We start from the raw sequence: 27,002 nt of genomic DNA, 5'->3' as shown, positions 1-27,002 counted from the left end.
CTACGATCTAAGTGTACGTAATACGTAAACGACATCTACGAGAAATCTTCTAAGATGCTCGGCGTTGTCACTTGTCATTGTTATATAACATGTTCATAACACATTCATTGAAATCATTAATTTAATATTTGTTCAATGCTAGAATTTTACACTTGTTAAATAATTTATTTGCGGCCCTCGATTGGCGACGCCCGATTGATGGAACCGACTCGGTCTCTCGGCGTGGAGCAGCCCAGTCACGGCTTGACATCACTTGGTCAGCGCTGGCTCAAGGTCCTCAACAAGCCGCTCCTCATCAGTGTCGTTCGGTTCGCCAATTACGTAACAGTGTGCATCGCCAGCGCCAGTGTGCGTCGGCGAAAATTTTTACGTTAACGTTCACGTGAAAAGTCCACAGTGCGTTTTATCGCGCTTTCAACTTTCCGGTGAGTTTCTGAAAGGAAATATATTTATATTGCGAATGTTTGAACGGCGTATGTGCACAATTTCCAATTGCTTACGAAAGTAAACACAACCTACATCAACAGTGTCACGGTTCTGAAATAACGCCAAGGTCATGTAATGTAACGTGAAAAAGACATACGTTATCTGAAACGTATATTCATTTGCATGCGTTGTATATATTTTATTGCAAAAGTATTATGATACTATTTTTATATAAATTATAAATTAACAGCTGTTTTATCTTACATTATTTATTGCGATTTAATTTTATGAAAAAAATTTACTTAAGTGTTAATTTTATGTGGGATTCAAATATATAATTTACGGCCAAAATGTGTTGACATTTGACAACATAGTTTTACAATGTTGAGAAACATATTTTTTTGTTTCATAAATTTATTTTCTCACTAGCTGCGGTACCTCGCGATAGTGAGGGACCGACAGCTAATATAAATTTAATATATTATATCGATTGTTCAATTATAATATTATATATTACTGAACAAAGGACACAACGAAAAATTCAGCTGTAGTTTTAAAAATAACTATAATTTTCTACTGAACATCGAAATTAAATGTATGATAATCTATATTCATAGTTTTTTTCAATATTGAAATATTGAAAATACAAACAATTCGCAAATGTCAATGTATCTCGAAACTATGTTTCTGTCAATTAACATGTTTTTACCTTGGAGCCTACATATATAATATAATAAGGTACTCAATGTCTTAAAGTAATATGATGTCATTTTTAAAACGAGTAAAACTAGACAATAAACAACAAGTTTTATTTTATATAATATTTATATTTGTGAAACAATAATCATTATGATGAACGTTTGTTTGTCATCACTGAACAATATACTGAAACTCGCGCAATTAAAATATTTCATGACATTATCATGCGTCAGATAAAAACAAATGCAATAGTACAGTACATCCAGAAGTAGAAATCGCTACAAACTTTCGTAAACGTAAACAAAGTAAGTTTATGAAACAATTGCCATACTATAAAATTTTATATTTATTTAAATGCATCCACGAATAACCAAATATTTCCTCAAAATCTAAAAAGTTCTTGACATACTTTTTTAAAGGGGTATTTTATTATTATTCATAAATCAAACTATTTTCGAGAAATTCTAGTTTTGGGTTCCGGAGCGTCTTCGAGAATCGCGATCGCGTCCTCTTTTGATGTCCGTTAGAAACAGGACGTCCGCACTTACCAACTCGCCTATGGCTGTCGCCATTCAACTCCTTAATACACTAGCATTAACTATCTAGTTAGAATCATTAACTGAAAACTTAAAATGTTCCGAACGTTCGTGTAAAAAATGGTTTCACTGATATTGACCAGTGAAATAACGAATATATGATTTTAAAATCGTATTAAATTGAAATTGAAAGAAATCAAAAAAGAGTTGCCTGTGTTTTTTAATATTTTTGTAGATGGTTTTATTTATTTATTATAAAATAATATTTTACTCAAAGCTTTATATTAATAAACCATTTTATAAAAATATTACTTAAAAGATTAAAAATTATAAATTAATAATAAATATTTTATTAATAAACTATTTTATTGAACAAACATTAGAAACTGTTTCCGTCACTAATAAGCAACATTTATTGTTTGCTCTTTGTTTATAAAAACATTATTTTATTTTATTTCAGTATTAACATCCATAAAATAACGCATCATTAAAACATCCATTCATTCCCTTGCGTAAACATGTTTTTAAATGCCTAACTATAATCTCAACAAGCAGTTTATCAATACTAAAGTTAATCTTTAGAAACACCACATATTTAACGGTTGTAATAATGAATCAAAAATAAAAAAGATACATGACGTCATTTATTTAGATCTCAAATCCTATTCATAAAGATTATACCAAATTTACTGTGACAACTGGTCCGGTCACCATAATTTATCATCACCTTATGAGACGATCCCATCTTAGCTTTTCACATAAGAACACACACACGTATGATAATCTCTTTACGTGCAGCCTGCCGACTTCTCTTATTTCGTAATCAGATTCTTTGCGTGGATGACGCAGGAATTCCTATTTAGTTACTCACTCAACACCTCAACGTGTGCTTTAGAAACAAATATGACCTTATGTGACATTATGACCTAAGCTAACACAGCTACGAAAGCGCGACCCTGTAAATTTTTATTTTTGATGTAATAGGTCAAAGTCATAGCGTTCATTATATATACTTAGAGTTCATAAAACGTGTCTCGTTTATGGCAATAATAAACATTGGCGGTGATTAGATGGAATGGGTAACCCGAGAGTGTGGTAATCAGAGTGACAGTATGTTACTAATGTGCTCCTGGATTGAATCATCAACATGAATCAGCATACTTTGATTTATTTTATTTATCTTACAATTATTTGCAAAATGTTCTCTTTTGATCTTTGTCTGTCGGTGTTTTAAGAAAAATGGAAGAAAATGAATCAAAGACATATTTGCCGAAACTCACATATGTTCCCATTTGCTATGTTTTAGTACGTGTATTGGATTGCATTTCCGTGGAAGCCAATTTACGCAGATACTAAACTCACAAAGAAACCAATTTAGTCTTTCATTTTAAATTTCAAGTCAAAGTAATGTTTCTCTTTACTTTCTTCTATTATCGATCGCAATCACACATGTACTGCAATGCTCACCATTGTCTCTTCAATTTTAACTATCAACTGCATTTGCATTAATATCTCGTGAATTGTTCAGTGTTGACAATCGCTCATTATGGTTTATCATAATAAACAATGCCATATTAATGTTTTTATAAGGACCTTATAAACTTACTTTGTTTATGTTTTTAAAAATCTATGGTGATTTCTACTTCTGTGAGTTCTGGTTTTAGAACCCTAGGATTGTGACTTCGTAGCCAATGATACTCATGATAGAAATTTGTTAGAGTTGCATTACTTTATATTTACATATGTTGCAACAGACGATAAATGGCGAGATATTTTCTCCGAGCGGTGGTGGAGAAGCTGGCGGAGGGATGATGTCAGTGGACGATCCTCAGAGTATGTTCTCTCCGGTAGTGGAGAATCTGGCGGCGGGCTGTGTGAGGCCATGTTTGTATGTTGTCCGCGGCTTGTTCGAGTGTCCGCCGGAGTCTGCGAATAGCTGCTGTTGCCTTCGAGTGCTGCTGGTGACTCGTGACTGCCCTCTCCTCATCAGAGTTCAGGCTTTGCAAAGCATGCTGACCAATTATGCAGCAATTATCCAGCCAATCGCTTCAGTCGCTTCTTAGAACGGCGAAATAGGTATACGACCTTAGAAAGCGACATTTGCTTGATAGGTCTCCTTTAATGTCGTATTGCATTGTAACGGAAATGTAGCTAAAATAATAAATAACTAATATTTTTTCTTATCATTATCTTATTAATGCATATATTTTTTAATGTCTAAAATCAGTTGTATCACTTACAACTATAATATATTAAATATATATACTATTTTTGCCACAAATATTTGGAGTTAATTGAATTTATGATTATTTGTTTATAATTACGGAAATATATTAAATGCGAGTAATTAAATAAAATATATTATTTAAAAAGAATCTTATTCGTAGTGATTTTAATATTTAAAATATTAATTTTATATTTTTAAAAAACGTTATAACTGCAATTATAATTAAAGAATAAAACTAAATATTTGTCTTATTATTAAATCTTCCGTTGTATCCTGACAGGCGTAAGCCCAATGCGTTACAGCGGGGTAAATCTGTACTAACTGAGTAAGTTAATCTGATATAATGAATATCTGATTTACTTATTTAGTATTATTAGCTACGGGTCGGTGACATCTATATTAATTAATAGTTATAAATTATTATGTGTAATATAATTTATAACCAATATATGTCACTGAATATGAGGCAGGTTTTTAATAATAGCGCATTTTTTTAAATAAAAATTCGAGTGACGCTGCCGGGGCTTGAACCCGCAACCTCAGAGTTATTAGTCTGAGACTTTACGAACTACGCTGTTCCAATATGATATGGTTTATTGAACTCAAAATTTAAAAAACAATGTTTTGTGCCATTGCTTAAATTAATTTCAGAGAAAATCTAATTATACGTCCTATATCATCTTGAATTTTGCTATTCAACATATTTTATATTTGTGATATAAACAGTATGAAATCATTACGCAAAATTTTAGATAAAAATAACAACGTTAAAAAAATGATATGCTATTAAAAAACTGGCTTTTAAAGCACTTGATTATAATGATTTGTAGTCTCAAACATGATTAATGTATAAATGAATTGACAGAATGAATCTTTGCGGTTTTTCCAAAATATTATTAATTAATGATATCTAAATAAATGAAAGGATACTAAAAATCGAACCTAAAAGAGATTCGAATTGTAAACAACGTTAATTAAAACACCATTGATAAATTTTCTTCGAAACACATGCTTTTAAAATTAGGTGTATTCCAGGAAAATCAGATTGAAATCTAGTAAACATTACAACGATGTTTAATGCACACTATAAAAGCAAAAGGTCATAACTGCTATCCAATCTAAATAAACCTAACTTAATTAATCATGTATATTGTGTTCTAGACATTATAATTAGACAATCAATAAAAAACAGTAAAGTTACCCTACCCGCCCACGTTGTTTCAATGTAATAAATTTTCTTCGCATAGTCGTGAACAAGACCACTAATTAATTTACTATGTAGGTTCACACTGTGCACCTTTCTCCTGCTAGTTTATAGTTATAGTTTATGTAGATACTTATAATTATTAGCTGTGATACTGAAAGAAATAGAGCTCCGATATGAAGTGTTGACGCAGTTATGGCTATACTAAATTTTGACACTAAACGTCAATTTTAAACCAGTCTAGAATTATTGATTGTATAATATAATAACACTATAATTTACTTTACTTTCTGTTTCATATTGTTTTAGAATATGTTTTTTGTCTGTTTCCTGTTTGTAAAAGCAGAAATAAATGTATATGTAATGCAACAATTGGATAATCTTACTATATATATATTTTTCTTTTTACTTAAGAAATACATAATTTTACGAAAAATATACGCTTTTAAGTACAATATACAAAAGTCTATAAAGTATTATAAGCTGTTCATATATTGCTGTACAATTTAATCAATAAATGGATAATATTGTGTTGTGGGAATCTTCAAATAGTCTCGAGAGTCATGGATTTAAATTGACTGCTTGGTTGGACCAAATCGGACGGTCGAAGTGCTTTTTGTGGACTTGTTGTCCAAAGCTTTTTTAATCAATCTAAACTATTTTCAATGAATATATTAAATTAAATAATTTAATGATTATTAAATATAATAATTAATAAAATATTTCTTCTATATTATATATTTTTATATAATAAGAAATAAATTTAATTTGGCAGAATTAATTGTATTAACTTTAAAAGTAAATTTTTTATCAGAATTTGACAAAGTAACAATATTTTTTTGTATGTTATTTAACAAGAAGTTATTTCGGGATGTAAAATATAAGGGAAGTATGTTAAGTGGGAATTTAATAGCCGTTGATTTCCGTTGTTTTCAAAAACATCGCTTTCCAGAAAATTATTGCTCTTGATCGTGATTCATTAACATTCCACGACCAACACTCGGCCAAGTGCGAATCCTCTTGCATCATCAAAGAGCTTCTTTTAGCGAACGATGACGGACTCTACCATCTCTCCCACACACATGCGAGATGGCCATTCACTCCCAGGGTTAATTCGTCAATAGAGACCAGCTCGGTACGTTTGTTTTTCCAAAGGAATTGGGTCGGTGTGTAGCACAAACCGAGCTTCTAAAAATATAAAGCGTCGTGTTATGTCTGTTGGATGCGGGGGCGTGTGCCCAGCTACAGAGCAGACTCCGTCGTTGCACCATATCTGACCAAAAACTATTTCCACCGACACATGGTGCGTTAGGTGTGTTTCTAGCTACCTTTGAAGCTGTAGGTGGATTGATGTAATGATCACAGTACTTGAAACAGTACAAAGAACTATTGAAAGTAGTAGAACAGCTGATAAATGTAGCTATATATTCACGTAAGACTGTATAAAAATCACATGAGCACATGTGTGACAAAAGTCTTAGCAACTCTTCTTAGCTCCGAGTTTTAAGTTGTAGAAGATTTCAATTAGTATTTGGTCAAATTCTGACTTGTGAAAGTTTCAGATGGAAATGTATTCCGAAAGGAAGTGTTGTAATTATGCTATGTTTGCACTTTCGGAAGTGCTTTCGCTTTTTTCTACTCTCGACCCTGGGGCCAATGCGAAATTTAGAGCGGAAACAGACTATATTGTTGTCGAGTACTTTTTTTGTAACGTTCATAATTTAGATAGCTTGGTAATTGTCAACGCATTGGGCACTATTTGCTCCTGCTAGCCACTTTACACCGACGTATTAGTACTTGTTTTGGTCCTTTTGTATTTGTATAGATACCGACTATTCTTTGTTTAACTCTATTAAAAAAGTACATTTAGAATCCATACAAATATCCGATCGTGAACAAACTTGTTCTGCAAATTGCAAATATTTATTTAAATTTGTTTTATTATGCTTTTAACGCGTATTTGCGACAAATTTTATACTCACACATAACAGGTTGTCTCGGCAAATTTAATATTATTGTTTAAATTAACCACCATATTGGTGAAACACAGTTTGTTTTTCACAAAGGTTTAGACCTAATTGTTTAATTATTCTCAAAAACATACAAAATACTATATTTCCTGATATAATTTTACATTGCTACTAATTATAATTTAGATGTTATTTATTAAAAAGCACTATGATTGATAAGAAGAAAAAAGTTCAAGGTAAAAATGTTCATATATTTTTATTTAATTCATGTTACCTAGTTAAAAGGTTAATTTAATTTAATTTAATTCAAAAATCTTACTGGTAGTCATAAAAAAAAACACTAAAATTTGCGACTGGTATGATATTTCGATAAAAAAATCAAACGAGAGACCATAAAGCGCGGATATAAACGTCCGTGGGGAAATCGGTGCTCACGTGTATTACCTTAAACGTCCGCTAGGAGTAAATGGTTAAAAAAGTATATGTCTGAATTTAAAGTGTATTTTAAAACCATTTCTCAATTTGAATAAAATCGCATTAGATTTACATTTTTCATTATTATTGAATTGTCATAATTTGATTTTTGAATGTTTGGTTTGACTTAAATGCCTTGAATATTTTAACTTGATACAAAAGTAAACAGTTGCGCGAATTATTTTTAGGACTATGATTGTAATTATTATTAATAAATAAAAAAATCTGTTTTGAAAAATATAACGAACACAATATTTTGAAAGTAAAATAGAGGTCTTTGAAAAATATATTTTGCCTATATTTTAAAGGGAAATATATAAATGTACTATAAATTTAATAATTTTTATTATAAAACGGATATTTTCCAGCAGTAGTGTAGTCCTAAAAATATAGTACTTTAGGGTAATCAATGAAATATGTGGTTTGTGCAAATCTTCTAAGAACGATTTGTTAAAATATCTGTTTAAATCTTCTTGAACGAAAAAACAGATCTAACAAGTCGTTAAAAGATCTGTTTCTTCTTTTGTAAGAATAATTTTTGGTACTTGTTTGGAATGACGGCGCCACGCTCCGAAACCAAGGGTTATGTATTACCCGCTGTGTCAAATTTCTGGTTTAGTCCTAACGGCTACAAAAGCGGCCAACAACGTTTCGCTAAATTGACACGTTTTAAAATTTAAACGTGAGAAACGAGCGGTAGCGAGCGAGTGTTGTTTAGAACGGTGAACACCCCATGAATAACTCTCGAATCTACGTTAAAGCAAAAATTCATTTAATTAAATACTATAAATTCTAATGAAACAGAAATTTAAAGAAAAAACGATCACATACTGGTAAATTTTTGCCTATCACCCCCCCCCCCCTTCCCTCACACACACTGTAAACATCTTAAATGACGTCTCTGTATCAGTCTAGTTAGTATTTAGTATATACTTTATGGCCAGGGACATTTGCTCCTCCCCTTGAATTTGCTTAGAAAAATGCATATCATTCAATGAAATACTATAAGCCTTAATGAAATCGAAATATTAAAAAAAGACCACAGACTGACAATTTTCACTCTTCCCTCCCCCCCCTCTAGAAAAATCTGAAATTACGTTTCTGGAACGCACGCTACACGTGCAATCTATTTTTATTGCACAAAGTATTAAATTTACAGTGCAAAGTATTAAATTTATAGTGGAAACTATTAAATTTATAGTGCAATTAATTCACACTTTATTTTTACGTATATTGATTGAACTGATGATTAATGATTATTATTTTATTTATAAAATTTTTCTTTATTCACTAAAAATTGTAATTAATTAATTTAAAATTGTTACCTACCGAAACTGATCTGTTAAAAAAATTCTTACCAATAATAAAATCAGTTTTTATGAACAGATTAGGAACAAATACTCAAACATCTTGACGCCTATATCACATGAAAGCATATGATCATTTGCTTTATGCAGAAATGCCCTTTTAAATACTCTGAGGTAGCAAAATTCAGTCAAACGTGGTCCGTACCATTCGCGTTGTTCGCATCATTAAACTATGATGTTAAAAATGAATATGGATATTTCAATTATAAAACGTAATATTTTAAACCAAAACGACATTCCATTTCCAAATATATTACTGGAACGGCGTTCCGGAGAGTTCCACCTTTCTTATCGTGGGGGGCGGACTAAGAATTTTACATCTATCTATTCTTCGAACGAACATCTCAGACGTAGGAAGTGCACATCTAGATCGTCAGCATGCCATATCGGTCAAACTCCTCGTTTCCATAATATGACGTTACCGCAAGAGATGACAAGTTGCCGATTATGGTCACGGACCTTGCACACGAACCACTCGACTGCCCTTTTACGGTCATACAACCTTGCGACGAGCCATCCCATTCCAAGGTTGATGTCGCCCTTCGCGATTTTGACCCACCACTTTTTGGATCTTGACCCAGATTCACGGAGAATAGTATTGTAACGAGCAAAAGCGCTGTCGCGGATCGAAAGAGTTCACGGTTGCTTTCATTCGCTTTGAAGTACTACTGATACTTGTAAGTCCAAAATTATTCGGCCTATATTTTTAAGATATTAAGAAGGATACATTGTTTAAATAACACATTTGGAACCGCTGCTGCACTGCGGTAAAGCGCAAGATATCGATGACACGCGTGAGTTTCTAAGACATGTGTGGATGATAGCCAATGACCCGGAACCAGTTTTTTTCCTCCCAGCAGCTATCACTCGTGTGCGCATCTGAGGAAACGAAACGGAACCGTTGTTCAAACAATGGAAGCAAAAAGGTTGTATCACACATCATGCTTGTATAAATGACGTCAAATTCCAAAGAATATTTCGGTACTCAACTATCAAAGATTCTTCTCACAACTACCAAAGTTCAACGTATTCATCGACCTGTGCCTCAAATTATAGGTAGTTTAGACTACTACCTTCACTTGCCATTTTACTGCTTAATCAGCGTGTGAATAGAAACCCACTATGTTAATTTACATAGAGATAATCAAATGATAACCGAATAAAATGAAAGAGACACAAATGTCAGTCAAAATAAACTTTGTGACTTGACTACTAATCAAGAATTATAAAATATTTGTACTCTGGGACGTTATTAGGTGCTGTTTAATTAAATACTATGAATCTATAAATATGTTATTAAGATAAAAAATAATGATATTGTAGGGGGCATATTTATATATGTATTTATTTAGGTTTTTATGGCTAAAACTTGGTGGCACCTGGTAACACTGGCGTGACAGACTCTCTTCTTTGGCCGACTCTGGCGGGCTCGTACGCCGTTGCAGCCCCCGCGCATCGTTCAAAATAATTATAATAATTCCGAGCGCACTACAACATTGGGGCTATATTTTTTCTAACCATTATGCAGACCGCTTTATATAGTTATGAAGGATTCTTGTTACAATACGATCAAGACTTGGATCGTATTTATTTGGAAAAACACGGAATAGCTTTCTTGACTTTCATTCAGTTCGTGCGGTACCCATCTGTCTAACTACTTTAACTGCCTAACGACCTTTATCATCGTCAAGCCTCTCGTTTTCTCCCTAGTATATGAAAAACATACATTCGTATGTAGTTTTAAACGGATAATGATAATTAAAAGTAAATTAGTTCTTCTCTGACTATAACAAAAAATACCAGTCCGCCACACGGGAAAGTCTGAGTAGCACTGTATTAACCAACAGCATCCGTTATAAGTCGTGATACACCTACCAGCTATCGATGTACACAATTTTCCGCTCTTCTTTTTTCTCTCCACATAGACGTGACGAATTTTTTAAAATACCTCGATGCCACAGATTCGTCTCACGTATACTTCATATATGTATATAGCATGCCTCACTTTTATTATGTATGTACGTAAGTACTTTGAATATGTAAATCTATGACATTTGGTCACGGGCAAGGACGACGATGGAATGGTTGAATACTGGCACTAAATGGTAGCATCCATCTATGTATCGATCGACGAAGGGTGACCTTTTCTTATCGGGACACTCCTCAGACTAACCTGGTTTGCCGGATCCAGTTCTTTGGATGATTGACAGTTTGCACCTAGATCACGCGATGGAGCTTCCGTTAGGAGCAATCAAATCAACCAATGATTGGCAACGTGCATTAGCGATAAAAAAAGTGGTGTTGGCTTGGAGCGTCAATTATTTTTGGATATAAAAATCAGTTCCTTTCAACGAGGCGATCCATCAATATACGCTCGACCATTATGTCTTAATATTAGTTTGCGTAATAAATCAACTTCTTTACAGTTTACCTATCTTGATATTTTCGCTTGTATGCAGCACATATTGGCATTGTTACTCTTATTTGGATTAAAAATAAATTATTTACGTATAATTGATTACATAATACATAAATTAATTTATAACATCCAACCTGCTTTATAACATCCAATTAAAAAATCTGCCTAAAAGCATAAGAATAACAATGTATTTTATACATTACTTTATCATAAATATATTCATAGTTAAATTATTAACGTAAAATTAAAAAATACTTGTGCGCATACATAGTATTCAATACCGAGCGGGAAATCTCGCCCGGTAATCCATGTACTACTGACTTCTGTACCATGCGGACGCGATAATGAGACTACGTATACAAAACCATCCTAAGTTTATTTATTATGGTCTTTCGAACCCCGGTAAGGCGGCTTTCCTATATTATTTATTTATTTATTTATTAAAATGATGACCATTGTGACAGGTTAATCTAATGATTTGAAATGTGTTGATCCATTATTAATTTCTAAAATTAATGATATTTAATTCACTGTCACTTTATTCACTATACTGAATTTTCATTCGTCAATGTATTTTTTTATATAAGTAACAATGAGTATTGTTAGACGTTTGTCTTGAAAATCATAAATAAATAAAACAGTAGTTTATATTACAGCTATTAACGCTAACATTATTATATTGTGTTTAGTCGCTCTTAATATTCTTGTGTGTGTCTTCAACCATCACACAAAGCACCTTTGTTCGATGGTTGCTTTCTACTGGACAATTATGTATGAACTATTACATCATTTACTCCAATTAAAAATATTTGAATTTGCGTCTGAGAGTTTAAGAATTGACAAAAACCGCCGCTTTACGAAACACAGCTTCGGGTCATCATTAAAAATTGTGTTTCAAAGTCTCCTTCAAAACGTATCTTTTTATTTCTATAGTTTCGCTTATATAAACTACTCGTCCTATTATTATACTTTCAATGCGCAAATTAACATTTTTAAACAGCGCCGTTGATCTTTCTTACAAAATCAAAAAGGAATGCTAAAAATGTGCTCCTGATCTTCTCATTAACGTTCAAGATGTTGCCTAATAGTTTTTGTTTTAATATTTCAACTGGTCGTAAGAGTCGATGTTCAAACGTTGGATTGTTATTTTAGCTCCAGAACTAGTCGATGTAAATTCCACGTGTTTCGAATACATTCTGTCAGAATCGTAAACATGCGTGGATAGATATTGCGTAGCTAATATAGCCAGACTTAAAATCTGAAGACAGAAAGATGACTGTTTCGAGCTGAAATTAAGATCATTACTTAATGTTTATAGGATATGTAAATAAGTCTTAAAAGACATCTAAACACTCGAGTTTGATTATTTATCTTCACGTGACATACAGCAGCTATATCCAACTATTGTTTCATATATGTTATCTTTATCTGCCGCATTCCCTTCTGTATCTTATCTAACCTGTATGAATTAAGAATAGTTTAGATCTAGAGTATGTAAATTCTGAGTTCTTGCAATTTCATATGTTTCTAAGAGCAGCTTTGGCAAATGGTGAACGGGTTTATTTCAGCTAATTAGGTTGTATGGTCAATCTCCGCCCTCAAACGATCGCCATGCATCATGGATCATGTTTTTCCACTAATGAATCTATCATCTGGTGGCTGAATTATCTGTTTACGCAAATAATAGAAGCAGTGAAATTGTCTTAAGCATAACAAATCCATAGAATCTCTTAACCGCGCGTTTGAATTAGTGTAATTTTATTGTATAACGGTGAGAAACTTATTATTTCTTATTATTTCCTTTATATTTTGCTCATATATTTGTCAATACAATCAAAACGTAGATTTGTAAATCAGCAAACAGCAAGAAAAAGAATACATATCAACAAATAGTTCTGATGCCGAGGTCAATAATTAATTGTCTAAAATAACATCGAGAACCAGCTCTGCCAGTTCGCCGTTTCTAATGCGTTTTAATTAAAAACCATCAATTAGATTGTCAAAATGTCGGGTTGTTTGCCATAAATTCAGTGGCGAAATGTATTGTGGTGCAGCAAAAACTGGTATCCTTGTACCATACCTGCAAACATTTACTAGCTGGTGATGTCATTTTTGTCCATTGATTACAGAAGGTGCCGTCATCTCGCGATTCTTGTATAAGTCAGATTCTTGTATAAGTATCCGAAAGTATCACTTTAAAAAAAATGAGCTTTAGCACGTCGTCATATTGACTAACAGGCAAAGTTTGCCAAGAAATGTTTGAAGATTCGTTTACCTTTAGTCACGCTGTTAGAAGTGTGACAAGTGATAGTTTGTTGTTTTAATAAATATGTGTGACTCAATTTGTTTAAGGTGTAATCAGCTTGTTTAAATCTGATTTTTCTAAAGACAGTGCTATCCAAAGCTTCCATAAATTGTATTTTTGATACTCTCAAGCTCGACAAAATATATACAAAATTGTATAATATGTCCATTATTATTTTGAGATCAGATTATTCGTTTTCATTAGTCATACAATTTATACAAAAAATATGTTTTAAAAAAATCGGGTTGAACTCTTGGGATTTAGCTATAAAATAAACAATATAGATATCTATCAGTGACGTGCGGTCCATATATGCGGTAGATGCAGCGCATGCTTTGGAATTGTAAAACGATTCTAAAAATTAAATATTTTTATCATATATTATTTTTTTTAATTTACGTAATTATGAAACGTAATCGCTCAGAAAATCGGCTATAGATAACCATACCAAGGGAGCGGCTAAAGCCGACTGCAGCGCGGTCGGGCTGGTCAGCTATCTTGCGCAGTCGATACGCGTGGGCTTAATTGCTTATCTTGAATTAATTGGTCGCGCATGCGCACTAGAACAGCCGTTACTCGTGCTCGTGTTTACAGTCGCTCGTCATCAACCGTTCATGCGATTGACGTTTTGAATCTGTCTATTTATCCGGCTTTTTGGCCTTCATGTCTCGCAGTGGGAGCTGCCGGCTTCCCAATTATAAAAATATATTTTAACGGAAGTATTCAATTTAATAAAATTAATTTGTACCATACCGGTGACAATTGCTTTTGTAGAAAGATCATTTTCTACAATGAAAAGAATAAATATATTCACTAGTCAAAGTGAAAATAGATTATCAGCTCTTGCATTAATATCAATCGAAAAAAACTTTTAGACAAATTAATGAAAGACAATATATAATATTATATGATGCGGTTATTAATGTATTTTGTAAGAAAAAGCGTCGAATAAAATCAATTTTCAAAAAATAAATACATATGTTTATCAAGTAAAGAAAATAAATTTTAAATATAGTTTTTATTTCCCCCCCCCCTTAGCGCATGCCTTGTTTCAAAAGTTACCGCACGCCACTGATATCTACCTATAATAAATATATATCCTAGCAAGCAAAAATATTTTACTTATTTTATTTAGGACATAAAATCATATTTTTTTAATCTGAAAGACTAGCAGCTGTTTTTATAAGCAATATAAAAGTTAAAAGTATGCCACAGTTTTATTTTTACCAATGAATGTCTCTTTTGAACATAAAAATATCGCACTGGCAGTGAAAATGTCGAAAATGCTTGAACAGCTACACTATATAAACCAATTATGATAAATCAGGACTACTCAAAATATCCAAATGCTTGGCCGTCGTCCAAAAAGAAACTTGTTTACAGTTCTTGACCTCAGCCTATAAAATAACACATTAAAATGTACATTTAGGCGATATTACTTAATTTGGATTTTATTTACGTTTTCAGATCTATATACAAAATGAGAAGCTTCTGAATCTGCACGCTATAAACGAAGCTTTCAACTGATTGATTCAAGTATATTTTATTAAAAATAGTGATAAGAAATCAATCAAAATGACTTACTTGAAGTCGTGCTGCTTCTGCTGCTCGTTGAAGACCGGCTCCATAGTCAGCGGAGTCTCTGGCATATTACTAGCGATAGCAACTCTAGTAATCATGCTGACTACGAACGTCGAGTTCAAAACCATCGTCATAGACTGGCTGCCAAATTGGATTGGTAAATTAATACAAATAATTATATACATTATAAAAACATACAATGATTTTATGATTATATTTTCAGTGAAAATCATATTAGCCATTAATCTAGCGATGACTGTCCTCATATCTATATTATTAATCATTGGAGTTATAAAGGTAACTTTTCTACTACAAATATCAATACTATTACTAATATTAATCAAATTATTCATGATTTTCAGCAAAATACATTCTTGATGCTACCGTGGGTCGTGCTCGGTATCATGCTAGCCATCGGTTTACTAATCAGTATAATATACACATCAGTTATGTTTTTCATACAAGAAGATACGTTCAACGGTGTGCTCTGGCTGATCTTGGGATTGGTAGCAGTTGGTAATTATATTTATTTTTAATGTACAACTAAGAATTATATACCCTGTTGTCTGACGACGACGGACGGCGGTATGTAAGAGGGATTATCGAGCACATGGAGGTTCGTAGTATAAAGAACCAAATTATCTATCCTCATTACAAGTTAAAAACATACAGTCAAATTACGAGAACAATGTACACTTGACGCGAAATAGCAGTCGTCAAATCTGAACTTTGCATTTGAACGACACAGATGTTTCTTTATCGATCTGATAGATTGCATGCCATTTAATTACCTTTATGTATACAATACTTGCCATAAGCACAATCTATAAAACAATACGGACCATAGACAACAGTGCAATGTTCGGAGTCCAAATAGTAACGACATACGCTTGAAAATCGGATTATCTTGCATCATATTAGTCACGTTTCTTATCATCTCAATCTTCATAGATGTTACACTATCATCTGAAAACCTCCAAGAACGTGTTAACTGTCATATATTTTTATATACAAGATTCTGCGTTGAAAAATACTAAAAAAATTCAAAACTGAATCTAAAATTGAAAATACCGTATTTAGTTGTAGTGAAAAATATTCATCGAAAAAATGCATTTATTTTAATAAATATTAGGCATATTAGGTTGTCCTGTGGCGAAGCCGGGTGGCACAACTAGTGTGGATTATAATTAACCACTTTCCATGCATTTTTCAAAAAAAAAAAAAAAACTTTCAATAATATATCGAATAAAAACCACCTTGAAAATATAGAAATACTGACCATAGACAACAGTGCAATGTTCGGAGTCGGAGTAAAAACAATTATTATTTTAATCTACACATAAGTTAAACTATTATTTAAGCCCACAAAGCAAGAACGTGTTATCTGATGAAAATCAATACTCACGAGTATTTTCCTGTTAAAATGGAGTTAAAATATAAACAAATTAAAAACTCCAGCAAAATCATTAATTTATGTTTTCTATTCTATTGGAGATAATAGCATTTAAATGTAACATTAGAAATAACTAACTTTATTTGTACTAAGGGCAGGTAGGGGCATTTGCCCCTCCCCCCCCTTGAATTCTGCCAGAAAAATGCATGTCATTTAATGAAATACTATTAATTTTAATGAATGGCGACGGCAACGGCACGATTTTACTGCTTTTGGTGTGGAATTTTAACTTCTGAGAAGTGATAATTATTTTTTGCGCTCTTCTATTGATCAAAATTCGGCTTAGATATGCTTCATTTGTTTTTGCCTAATTTTATTGCTTTTGATGTAGATTATAAACAGGGGCGTCATTTAGGGGGGGCAAGTATTTGCAATTGCCCCCCCGCTCCCTTGCATTTGTCCAGAAAAATGCATTCCATTTAATGAAATACTATGAATCATAATCAAATCGAAATAATAATAAAAAACGTTCAATGGCAGGCCAACTTTTGCCCCCCCCCCCTCCTAAAAAAATCTGAAATGACGTCCCTGACTAAGGAAAAATGACAATGTCAATTAACATGTTCCTGCCTATATGTCTATATCTATCTATCCTCTACTCTTACTGCAACATCGGCCATTTACTTGCCAACACTGTATTATTATTGCGGTATAAGTCGGTTACTAATACACAAAAGACCTGGGTTCGAATCTTAAATAGACTGACATTTTTCAATTTCTATCAGAATTAGTTGATATTATCAATTGATCATCACAGATTAGATTTTCTTAGATTTTCCTAATCTTAATGTATGTTTAAAACAAAACCAAGCTAGGTCATGTAGAGTATCATCAGTATAATATCAGATATCTATAATTTCAGTATTGTATCTCTTTATTTATTTAGTAGTCATTGATTGTGTTTACCTGGTTGTATACCATTTGGCTTAAATTTACAATTAATACATTATAGTAATAACTTATTCTCTATTTTATAGTGGTATACGTGTACATGTGGTTCGTAGTGTTCAGCTACTTCCAAATGGTACGCGACATGAGGGGCAGATACATGAAGGCTCCGTACAGACGGTGATCGCCACAGTTGAAGAGATGCATCCGTGAGATATCAGCGCCGATACCGACTCACGTGTGGACAACTCAAATGCAGTACAAGAATTACTATGCTTATAATTAACGTGTGCAATATCGGGATTGTGCGAAACGGCATTAAAAGTGAATCGGATATTTACGCTATATTTATTTTGTAGCAGTACAGCAATAAGTAAACGACGACTACACTCTGTAGTGTTCGCTTAGCACAACTAAAATAAAATGTATTGTTCGTCGGTGCCATAATAGATCTTAAAAGATAAATATTTTTATACAAAATAATATATTATACAAAAATTATAAATGGATGTTTAGATAATATTGTATTTTTAACAATGTACATAGAGTAAATGTATATTAAGCATATGACATAAATATATTATGTGTACACGTCAAGGTCTATTCCGCCATATGGTTTATTAGAATACGCCTACGAAAAGTTAAATCTGTATATAGCAACCTTGCAAAAAGATTACTTCTATAAACATACCTACACAATACGTGCATTTTCACAATATATGCAGCATAGCTAGCATTTAAACGTATCACCACGATCAATATAAATGTTGTATTTTTTTTAATATTTATTTTTTATACTTAAATTAGTAATATTGTCAGCGTTGAAAAGATCTTTGTATATTACAAAGTGTATTTTTGATTAATAAACAGTACAATACTAAAATACAGACATCATTTTTATGCACATAAACCAAAATACCATTTCCTTATAGCTTCTAGACATTACTCTAACTTAATCTGAAAAATATAATGTATGACTTAGAACAAGACAGGTTATTACAGATTAGACGGATGATTAGTTTAAGAAGTTCTAAATATCAAACGTTTCTGAACTTTTTATTTCATTACTCAATGATTCCAAATTATAGATTCTGATTCAAAAATGTCATAGAGGACAAGAATAACTGACGTATCATCAAATTGAAACGCATTCCTTATAACAAAGCCGAGCATCTTTAAAGCTTTCTCGTAGACGTCGTTTCATTTAAAGAATACTACATATTTTCAAAAATGATTCAGAGATTTTTAGTAAAGATTCTCTAACAAGCTCGTATGAATATTCTGACAGTGAATGAGATTAAAATAAATAAAAATTATATAATATGGCATTTTCCAACATTAAAAGGTAGACGGCTGACGGAAGCCCATCTCCACGGAGAATCTAGACCACTTTGTAGAAAGAAAAAGTCCACAATATATTGAATGCATATAAACAATTACATCAATTATCAGCATACAAAATAGAACTGTAATTTATAACTTGTATTTATGTCTCCAAAACTCCCGAAGGAGTGAAATGCATTTTCGTCAATCGAAAATAATCGTTTATTATCGTTTGCTCTGTAAATACTATAAATTACAATAAATATTTTAATACACTTAATAATATATTTTTTATAACGTTATATAAGATAAGAAAATAGATTAGTTAACATTGAGTCTTACGAGCAGCTAGCGCCATAAATAATATACCCAAACCAGTCGCATGAGATGAACACTTATCCTTTCCCAAATACGTGCTAGATCTTTTGTTAAGTCTCTTGTGAGTTGTAATAAAATCATCCCAGCAACCGGAACGTTTTTGCCAAGAAATAACCTGCTTTATCCATTCTTCTTCCATTATATTCCAATACCCACTCAACGTGCACAATATCACTAAAATTAAAATAAGTATTAAAAATCTTAACAATAGATAATAAATAACACAATATAATACCTTCCTCCATAAACAAATCTCTCATCGTAACCGGAAAGTTGATTTGATCTATGAGCAAAGCGTCTTCTATTATATTACAGCATAAATCTCTGGTTTTATCTTCAAATTCATGTCCTAAACACTCGTAGCATCCTTCAATTTTGCAAATAATCCAATATAGTAGTCTGTTTAAAAAATAAACTTCACAATATACTGTTATCTAAAGACTGTACATTAAATGTTTTGAGTGCAATAAATAAAAAGAGACGTTCAACAAAACATTGTGATTTGAGAATTACTCTTATCAATTATCTAATTACATGTATTTTTATGTGCTGATTTCAAATCTGTTTAGTTTAATTTTTATATAGAACAAGCATGTTTATGTTTATTAGTAACGATTACTAAATTAAAAAAATAAATATTAGTAAAACATATATTAATTAATATATAAATATGTATTAACTTATGCGTCACTGAATATCCGTATGACCTTCCAACGGACATTATATAACGACATCTTCTAGTAGAACATGGAACTCCATCTCGTCTGTTATCATATAACTCAGATAAGCACATATCTGCATATAATAGTTATGATTTATATATTTTAAATATGCCAATTAATAACAATAAAAACTCACCAAAGGTTTGCTCATTCGGTAATGTTTTAGTTAGCAACAACAAGTCTATTATGGAATCAGTTTTAGGTGTAAATCTATCACCAAGCTCACATTTTAATGTCAAATTATCTGTAGGAAATTCACTCCACTTTTGAGCATTCAAAATATTATCTGCAACTGTTATATATATGTAAAATATTTAGTAATAGAAATGTATAGATTGACATACTGTTTTTAGTATAAGAATTGCTATCAATGTGCGTCATCCAGTTTGTATTCTTCAATATATCTTCAGTAGTTTGACGAGAGTCTCCGATAAGTTCAGAATCTTTTATTTTGCTCAGTTGAACTATAAATAAAAATAAATATACGTATATTGCTAGAACATGAAATCATTAATCGTAATTTGTATTACCATATGTCAGTAGAATAGCAAAATATATATCAATATTCAAATCTTCAACGCTATTATTAACATATTTTAAACCTTTCTGCATTCCGTCGAGGGACGATTGATATATTAAAGATGATCCATCGTCACATTTCAAGCAATAACATTGATTTATTATTAGCGTTAGAAAGTAAAGTAATAAGAATCGCTGTTCCATCTTGGAACAAACCTAGAACCTGAATAAACGAACGTGAAACATTCACATCCCTTTTTATGGAAGATCCCCGACTCTAAAATACAACAATTCTCAGTAAGGATACATTTCCAATTTGTATTTGCCAAAGGCGTTTTGTTTCATTCTTTCAGTGAACGATTCTCAACATCTTATAATAAATATTTATCACATTTATAATAATAAAGTTGTTTTGATTAACCTATATAATTAATGAGAATAATGATAAGCATATTAATTTAAAAACAATAGGAATTAATTTAATGTATTATATAAAATTAAAACGCTCTATGTAAGAAGAAGGCATAGTAGCTTAAAATGTCCGCAGCTTTTGCGACTTGCGACGAATTCGCTTATTCTGTCTATTATTTTTTTTAGTAGAGAAGGGATGAAATCCATGGATGAATGAAAATTAAGTATGGTGATGCATGTCTGTCACTCTAGCAAGTGTACGAATGGAATAGACAGATTCAAAACGGTATAAGACTGACATATATCACTCACGTCATCGTGAAATTGAATCGCAATGAAGCAATGGGAAAAAAATCATAGGTTGAGGTCAAGCAAAAAGGTGCAACAGGCGCTGCGCATGGTCTAAAGGTATCTATGCACTCTCTAAGCGCTGTAAAACTTGTATTCTACGCCTTATAAATTAAATTTATATAAGGTTTTCGTTTGACTCACTTTCATATGATATAAAAAGTAACGAGGCAAAGGTTCTTTTGATACAGAATAATCAATATGATGTTATGCAGCAGTATGAAATAACACAAAATTGACTTGAGCCCCACACAATCAGTTGTATTTTTTGTAAAACTATTTTTCTACTTACTTACAAACGCGTGGCGCTAGAGCCTTCATCTGAAATAATCATGAGATACACACTTCTAATTTCAAAAGAGTAACTTCTGGGAAAATAAGTGGAAGAAAAAGTACAGACAGGTGTCACATCCCGCAAATTATTCCATAGTTTGTCTGCACTTCGATATTTCATTATATTTTAAAAATATGATAGCTATCCTTACCGATATTATTGCGGATTTCTGATATGAGAGTGTTGGTAAAAGTATATTCAACCAGAACGCTCGGTAACGATCGTTCCCACTGCAACGGCACCGGCACGGATTTATTGCTTTTGACGTGGATTTTTGACTTCTGAGAAGCGATAATTGTTTTTTGCGCCCTCCTATTAGTCAAAATTCGGTTTAGATATGCTTCATTCGTTTCTCACTTATTCTAAGTCGTAATATTGTTATAAAACATGAACACTACATAACCGAGCGTTTCAGCGTGATTTTATTGCTTTTAAGGTAGATTCTAAACAGAGACCTCCTTGAATTTGGCATGAAAAATTAATGTCATTTATTGAAATGCTATGACTTTTAATAAAATCGGAATATTAAAAAAACAACCACTGACTGACCAACTATTGCCCCTTCCCCCCCTCCCAGAAAAACCTGAAATAACGTCCTTGAGAATAAACGAAATGAAATTAAATTAAATTAAAAAATGAAATCATTATGACATATATTTCCGTGCGCGGCTATTAATACATTCTTAGAACAACCAGAGTATAGCACACTTGCTAATCGTCAACATGGTCTGTATAGTCGCAAATAAAATATCTGTAACTAATAATTGAATTACTAAGCTAATTAAAAAACTGATTCAAACATGTATTATGTTCGCTAACTACTTCTATTGTATATTGCTTTAGCTAAGAAATTTTGCATACGATATTGCTATTTGGTAAATATAACAATTTAGACGCATTGTTTTACCAATTAAACAAAAATAACAATTAGTGCTTAATAGTGAATACAGTGGCGTAGCTAGGGCATGTGCCGCCCAGGGCGATCCTTAAAATTGCCGCCCCCCCCCCCATACATTTTTTGTAGGGTCATAAAATCAGCATTTCTTAAAATAATAAATTGGTTATTATTAAGCGCTTGTTATTCGTAAATGTATATAAGTAACCAATAAGAACCACAGTAGACGATCCCATCGCGAATATGCCGCCTCCAAGCAAGTGCCGCCCGGGGCGGCCCGCCCCCTCCGCCCCCCCCATAGCTACGCCACTGAGTGAATATTAATCATTTTCAAAGTTAGAGCTTTAATATTGACTGCTTTGTAACATTAATCCACTTATGTATTAGATTATGCAACGTAATTAAGTTATGCGTCAAAACATTGCTACCAAATGTAAATAAGACCACAATTTTAATTAGCGAAAATACCGACTGACGTGCCTTTTAACTTTAAAAGATTTTCAATAAGACTTATTTTCGCAATGATTATAAATACATCTTAAAGTTGTAGAAATAAATTTACTTTCTATGGTCAATGTTTTAATTGTTTTGAAGTATAATAAAAATAATTTATGAAATTACGAGTCCAAACAATAACGGTTCGGAAGAGAGAGAGAATTATTATTGTTTATCATTTATCACAAAAAAAAATATTACTTTATATCTAAAAGTTACAACAGAGGTAAATATTTTATTTAAAAACATTTGAGAGCTGCAGTTTCTTTGAGGTGGATGTGGAGACAAGAAAATTAAGAATTACGAGGTAATTTATCAAGATGGATCAGGCTGATCCCTTATCTCGCGTCTACCTTAATCCTGACCACAAGCGTAAACTCTCATCATAAAAGAAAGCCAATTTAAACATTATATATCTAATGCCCGCAGCATAATCTATTTTGAGCGGCACAATCAATACTTTCAATGTACAATATTCTAAAAATGTCTTACAGCTTGTTTTAGCTTAATCAAATATGTTTCATCGATAATTTATTATTTCATTACTAATAAATAATCGAGAAATATGGAGAGTGAAAATCTAAGAATAGCTTTATTGATAAGTTAGTTTCTCTGACGTAGGCTTAATAGACGTAATTTTCAATCAAACTAATTAATAGGTACGTCACGTTTCAATTACACAGTTTGATTAATTAATCGATAACTCAAAAAGTAATCATATTTGCTTGATTAAAGCTTGTATTTAGACTCATTTGAAAGGTTTATGTTTAAATAATTTTCGACAGGAGAATTATGGAAAAAAATACAAAACACTCTGGCCTTTATGGTATTTTAAAATAATTATTTAAATTTTCACCAGACATACTATTTGTAAAATATAAAATGCTGCAAACGTTGAGAATAGAACGGACGACATATGTGTGAATTATGCAAACATAAAATATTTTTAAAATGCACTCATGTTTGTATTTCATTTTTAAAAGGATAATGAAAATTTTTCACATATGTTCGCTAGTGAAACGCGAAGTGGTGCAAGCGTGAAGACGTTCGATCGATTGTTACCATTTTGATAATGAAAACTCTGATTCATTATTATATTTTTGCAAGAATTTTTATTCGTTAAAACTCGCAATTAGTTTTGGGGTGGAAGCCACGTCTACACTTAGCGAGTTTTATCTCGCGAAAGAATTGCGCAAGTAGTTGTGCGCAATGTAAACGCAACTGTATATGTAGTTCTGTAGTGATCTCGCTGAAGATTTAAATGCGACTGACCGGTTAAAAGTATTTAATAATTGAATGATGTTAAACCCTTTTTATGACGCAAAAAATTTGCACGATCCGGTGATGTAGACTCAGTGTACATCTAAAAATTTGGGGGGGAAATAGTGATTTAAAATTGAAAAAACACGAGTATTATTATAAAACAATCATTATAATAATAGGCAATATTATAATACAAGTACTGAAAGCAAATAAATGCATGGGACATCAATGCAGAAATTGAACATACCAAATATTTATACGCGAACATCACTCACCTGCGTAGCAAAAATTCGACTGGCAACACTGAATTGATTTTGCCAAAAGAATATTTATTTTTGTTTCTTTCGATAATTACTCATGTTTTGTAATTTTCTAATTTAATTAAAGTGCCCAGTCGTCCCCCTTTTTGTCCTTCTTCGTCCTCCTCGAATAAAAATTTCCGAAATGACCTTTTTATTTTTAGTGTTCTTATTCAAAATCTGGTCTGAGCAACTAGATGTCCTTTTCAAAAATGTTGTCCTTTTGTCCTTCTTGAACAAAAACATCCGATGTCATCTTTCTTAGCTCCCGCAGCATCCCTAAATAAACAAAAAATCCGAAACTACCTTTTTTAAGCTCCCGTAGCAATTTGTCATCCTTTGTCCTCCTTGAACAAACATTTCCGTGATGACCTTTTCTTTAACTCCCGCAGTAATTTATCCTCCTCGAAAAAAATTTCCGAGATTGCCTTTTTATTTTTAGTGTCCTGCTTTGATATTTTCAAAATCTGTTCACCTTATCTTAATTTAATATATGTTTCTCGCGGTGGAATACCTAAAACAATGAACATTTTATACGACGTATTTATCGAGATTTTTTTATTATTTTTTTTTTTTTTTAGATTAAATTAAGACCATCGTGGCCTAACAGGTTACCCCAATGCGCCACGATGGTCGAAATTCATATAATAAGATGTCACGTACACTTGGTCTACATCACAGTAAATGAAAGGTTAGGTTAACCTATTGAGTTTGATTAAGGTGATAAATTTTATCCTCCTTGAACAAAAAATTTTGAAATGACCCTTTTTTTAGCTCCCGCAGTAATTTATCCTCCTTAGACAAGCAATTTCAATATCTCATTAAAAAAATTTTAGTGCCCTTTAATATTTTCAAAACTTAGTCTGAAGTACATTAAAATGAAATTATTAAACACTTCATAAACATCCAGTAGTACGCATCTCGCATAATCGCAAAACAACGATCTACACATTCTGTTAGTGACAGGAGGAGAATACGCCGTCTTTGCATGATGGAGATCTCATTCAAAGGAAAAAACATCATAGTGACAGGAGCAGGCAGAGGTATGACGCGAGTACCTTTATACCCTAAGACGTAAACAAGTTTATTTTTAACAATCAACATAACCATAAAGCATAACCTTGTATAACGACCCTCGATAACGTGACACAAACGTGAATTCTAATAATAAATTTATCACCAACAGGAATTGGTAAAGCAATTTCATTGGGCCTAGCAAAATGCGGTGCCAACGTTATAGCTTTATCCAAAACTCAAGCTAATCTAATCGAATTGAAGAAAGAGGATCCTAGGATTGAGATTGTATGTGTGGATCTATCCAACTGGGAAGAGACTAGAAATGTGATTCAAAAAGTAACAAAAGCTAGAAAGATACACGGTCTTGTTAACAATGCAGCTATTGCTATATTGACATCGTTCTTGGATGTTAAACAAGAAGATTATGATGCGTTAGTATATTTTTATAATTTGAATTTTGAAGTATATGATATTAATGTTGTGAGTTTGTAGCATCATGAACGTGAACGTTAAATCGGTTTTTAATGTGAGCCAAATCGTCGCTCAGAACATGGTCAACTGTAAGACAAAAGGAGCTATAGTCAACATATCATCGCAAGCTTCAAAGGTATGATTATGTTAAGAGTATAAAAACAAAGGCAACTCTATCAATACATTAAAAATTGTTACTACCAAGTAGAAGCCTTTTCCGATTTGCACCAATTATCTGTTCCATGTCTCCATATTTAATTCTACCTTTATTTTGGTCATAAAATTTTAGGCAGCTCTCACCGATCATGCCATATATTGTGCAAGCAAAGGAGCTTTGGATGCCATGACTCGAGTCATGGCTTTGGAACTTGGACCTCGCGGTATCCGCGTGAATTGCGTTAACCCGACGGTGATCATGACTGAGATGGGACGATTAGGATGGGCAGATCCGGCTCGAGCTGAACCAATGATTCAAAAGATTCCTTTGAGGAGGTAAGTGACTTCCAGATAAATCTAAACATAAATTCAGCTCTACATAAAAAATAATCAATTACAGATTTGGCGAAGTATCCGAAGTAGTGGACGGTGTATTATTTTTACTCAGCGATCGCGCATCGATGATAACTGGTGCAACTCTACCCATTGATGGAGGATTTTTGGCATGTTAACATGGAATTTGGATCGGAATTTAAAAAATAACTCCATAATATATATAACAAACGTTCCTGTATTTTGAGTTAAAATTATGTAGGACCTTATAGACAAAAATCATATTAGGGCCATCACGACACATTTTGTAGATTTTAAATGTCTGACATCAAAAAAGAATATAAAGCTGATCGTCATCAAAATATCTATTACAAATCAAAAAACATAAGTGTCACAACGGCTTAATATGTATCATAATCTACGTACATACAAATAATACGACCAATGAAACGTGATGAATACAAATCTAAAACAATATAAGTTTTTTTT

The 27,002-nt window shown here is 32.3% G+C and overlaps 2 protein-coding genes and 1 long non-coding RNA gene across 4 annotated transcripts; 2 read left to right on the top strand and 1 right to left on the bottom strand.

Annotated features, from left to right (window-relative positions):
- Positions 1-211: 211 nt before the first annotated feature.
- Positions 212-18,434, top strand: LOC148237282 (uncharacterized). Of its 2 annotated transcripts, XM_088206090.1 has the most exons (5): positions 219-425; positions 15,095-15,365; positions 15,432-15,505; positions 15,571-15,724; positions 17,639-18,434. In XM_088206090.1, exons 2-5 carry the CDS (start codon positions 15,203-15,205, stop codon positions 17,731-17,733), a joined length of 486 nt encoding a protein of 161 aa, XP_088062216.1. In that variant the 5' UTR covers positions 219-425; positions 15,095-15,202; the 3' UTR covers positions 17,734-18,434. The 2 variants fall into 2 exon arrangements, with proteins under 2 accessions (XP_088062215.1, XP_088062216.1); XM_088206089.1 differs by having other exon boundaries at positions 212-425; positions 15,095-15,505.
- Positions 18,435-18,586: 152 nt separating this feature from the next.
- On the bottom strand, positions 18,587-20,422 carry LOC148237281 (uncharacterized). Its single transcript, XR_015812745.1, has 4 exons — positions 20,317-20,422; positions 19,931-20,264; positions 19,486-19,649; positions 18,587-19,424 (listed from the first exon to the last, which is right to left on the bottom strand). It is a non-coding gene; the product is annotated as an uncharacterized LOC148237281 (long non-coding RNA).
- Positions 20,423-25,447: 5,025 nt separating this feature from the next.
- On the top strand, positions 25,448-26,990 carry LOC148237280 (L-xylulose reductase-like). The gene is made up of 5 exons (XM_088205863.1): positions 25,448-25,579; positions 25,723-25,984; positions 26,046-26,160; positions 26,314-26,516; positions 26,581-26,990. The coding sequence occupies exons 1-5, from the start codon at positions 25,525-25,527 to the stop codon at positions 26,690-26,692; spliced, it is 747 nt and encodes a 248-aa protein (XP_088061989.1). The 5' UTR covers positions 25,448-25,524; the 3' UTR covers positions 26,693-26,990.
- The last annotated feature ends 12 nt before the right edge of the window (positions 26,991-27,002 follow it).

The sequence above is a fragment of the Plectrocnemia conspersa genome, unplaced genomic scaffold (genome assembly GCF_051122295.1).
Source record: "Plectrocnemia conspersa isolate PC_06_02 unplaced genomic scaffold, ASM5112229v1 ptg000002l, whole genome shotgun sequence".
In the NCBI taxonomy this organism is placed as follows: Eukaryota; Metazoa; Arthropoda; class Insecta; order Trichoptera; family Polycentropodidae; genus Plectrocnemia; species Plectrocnemia conspersa.
The sequence above is the reverse complement of the archived record's forward strand: the minus strand, read 5'-3'. Positions and strand labels throughout refer to the sequence as shown.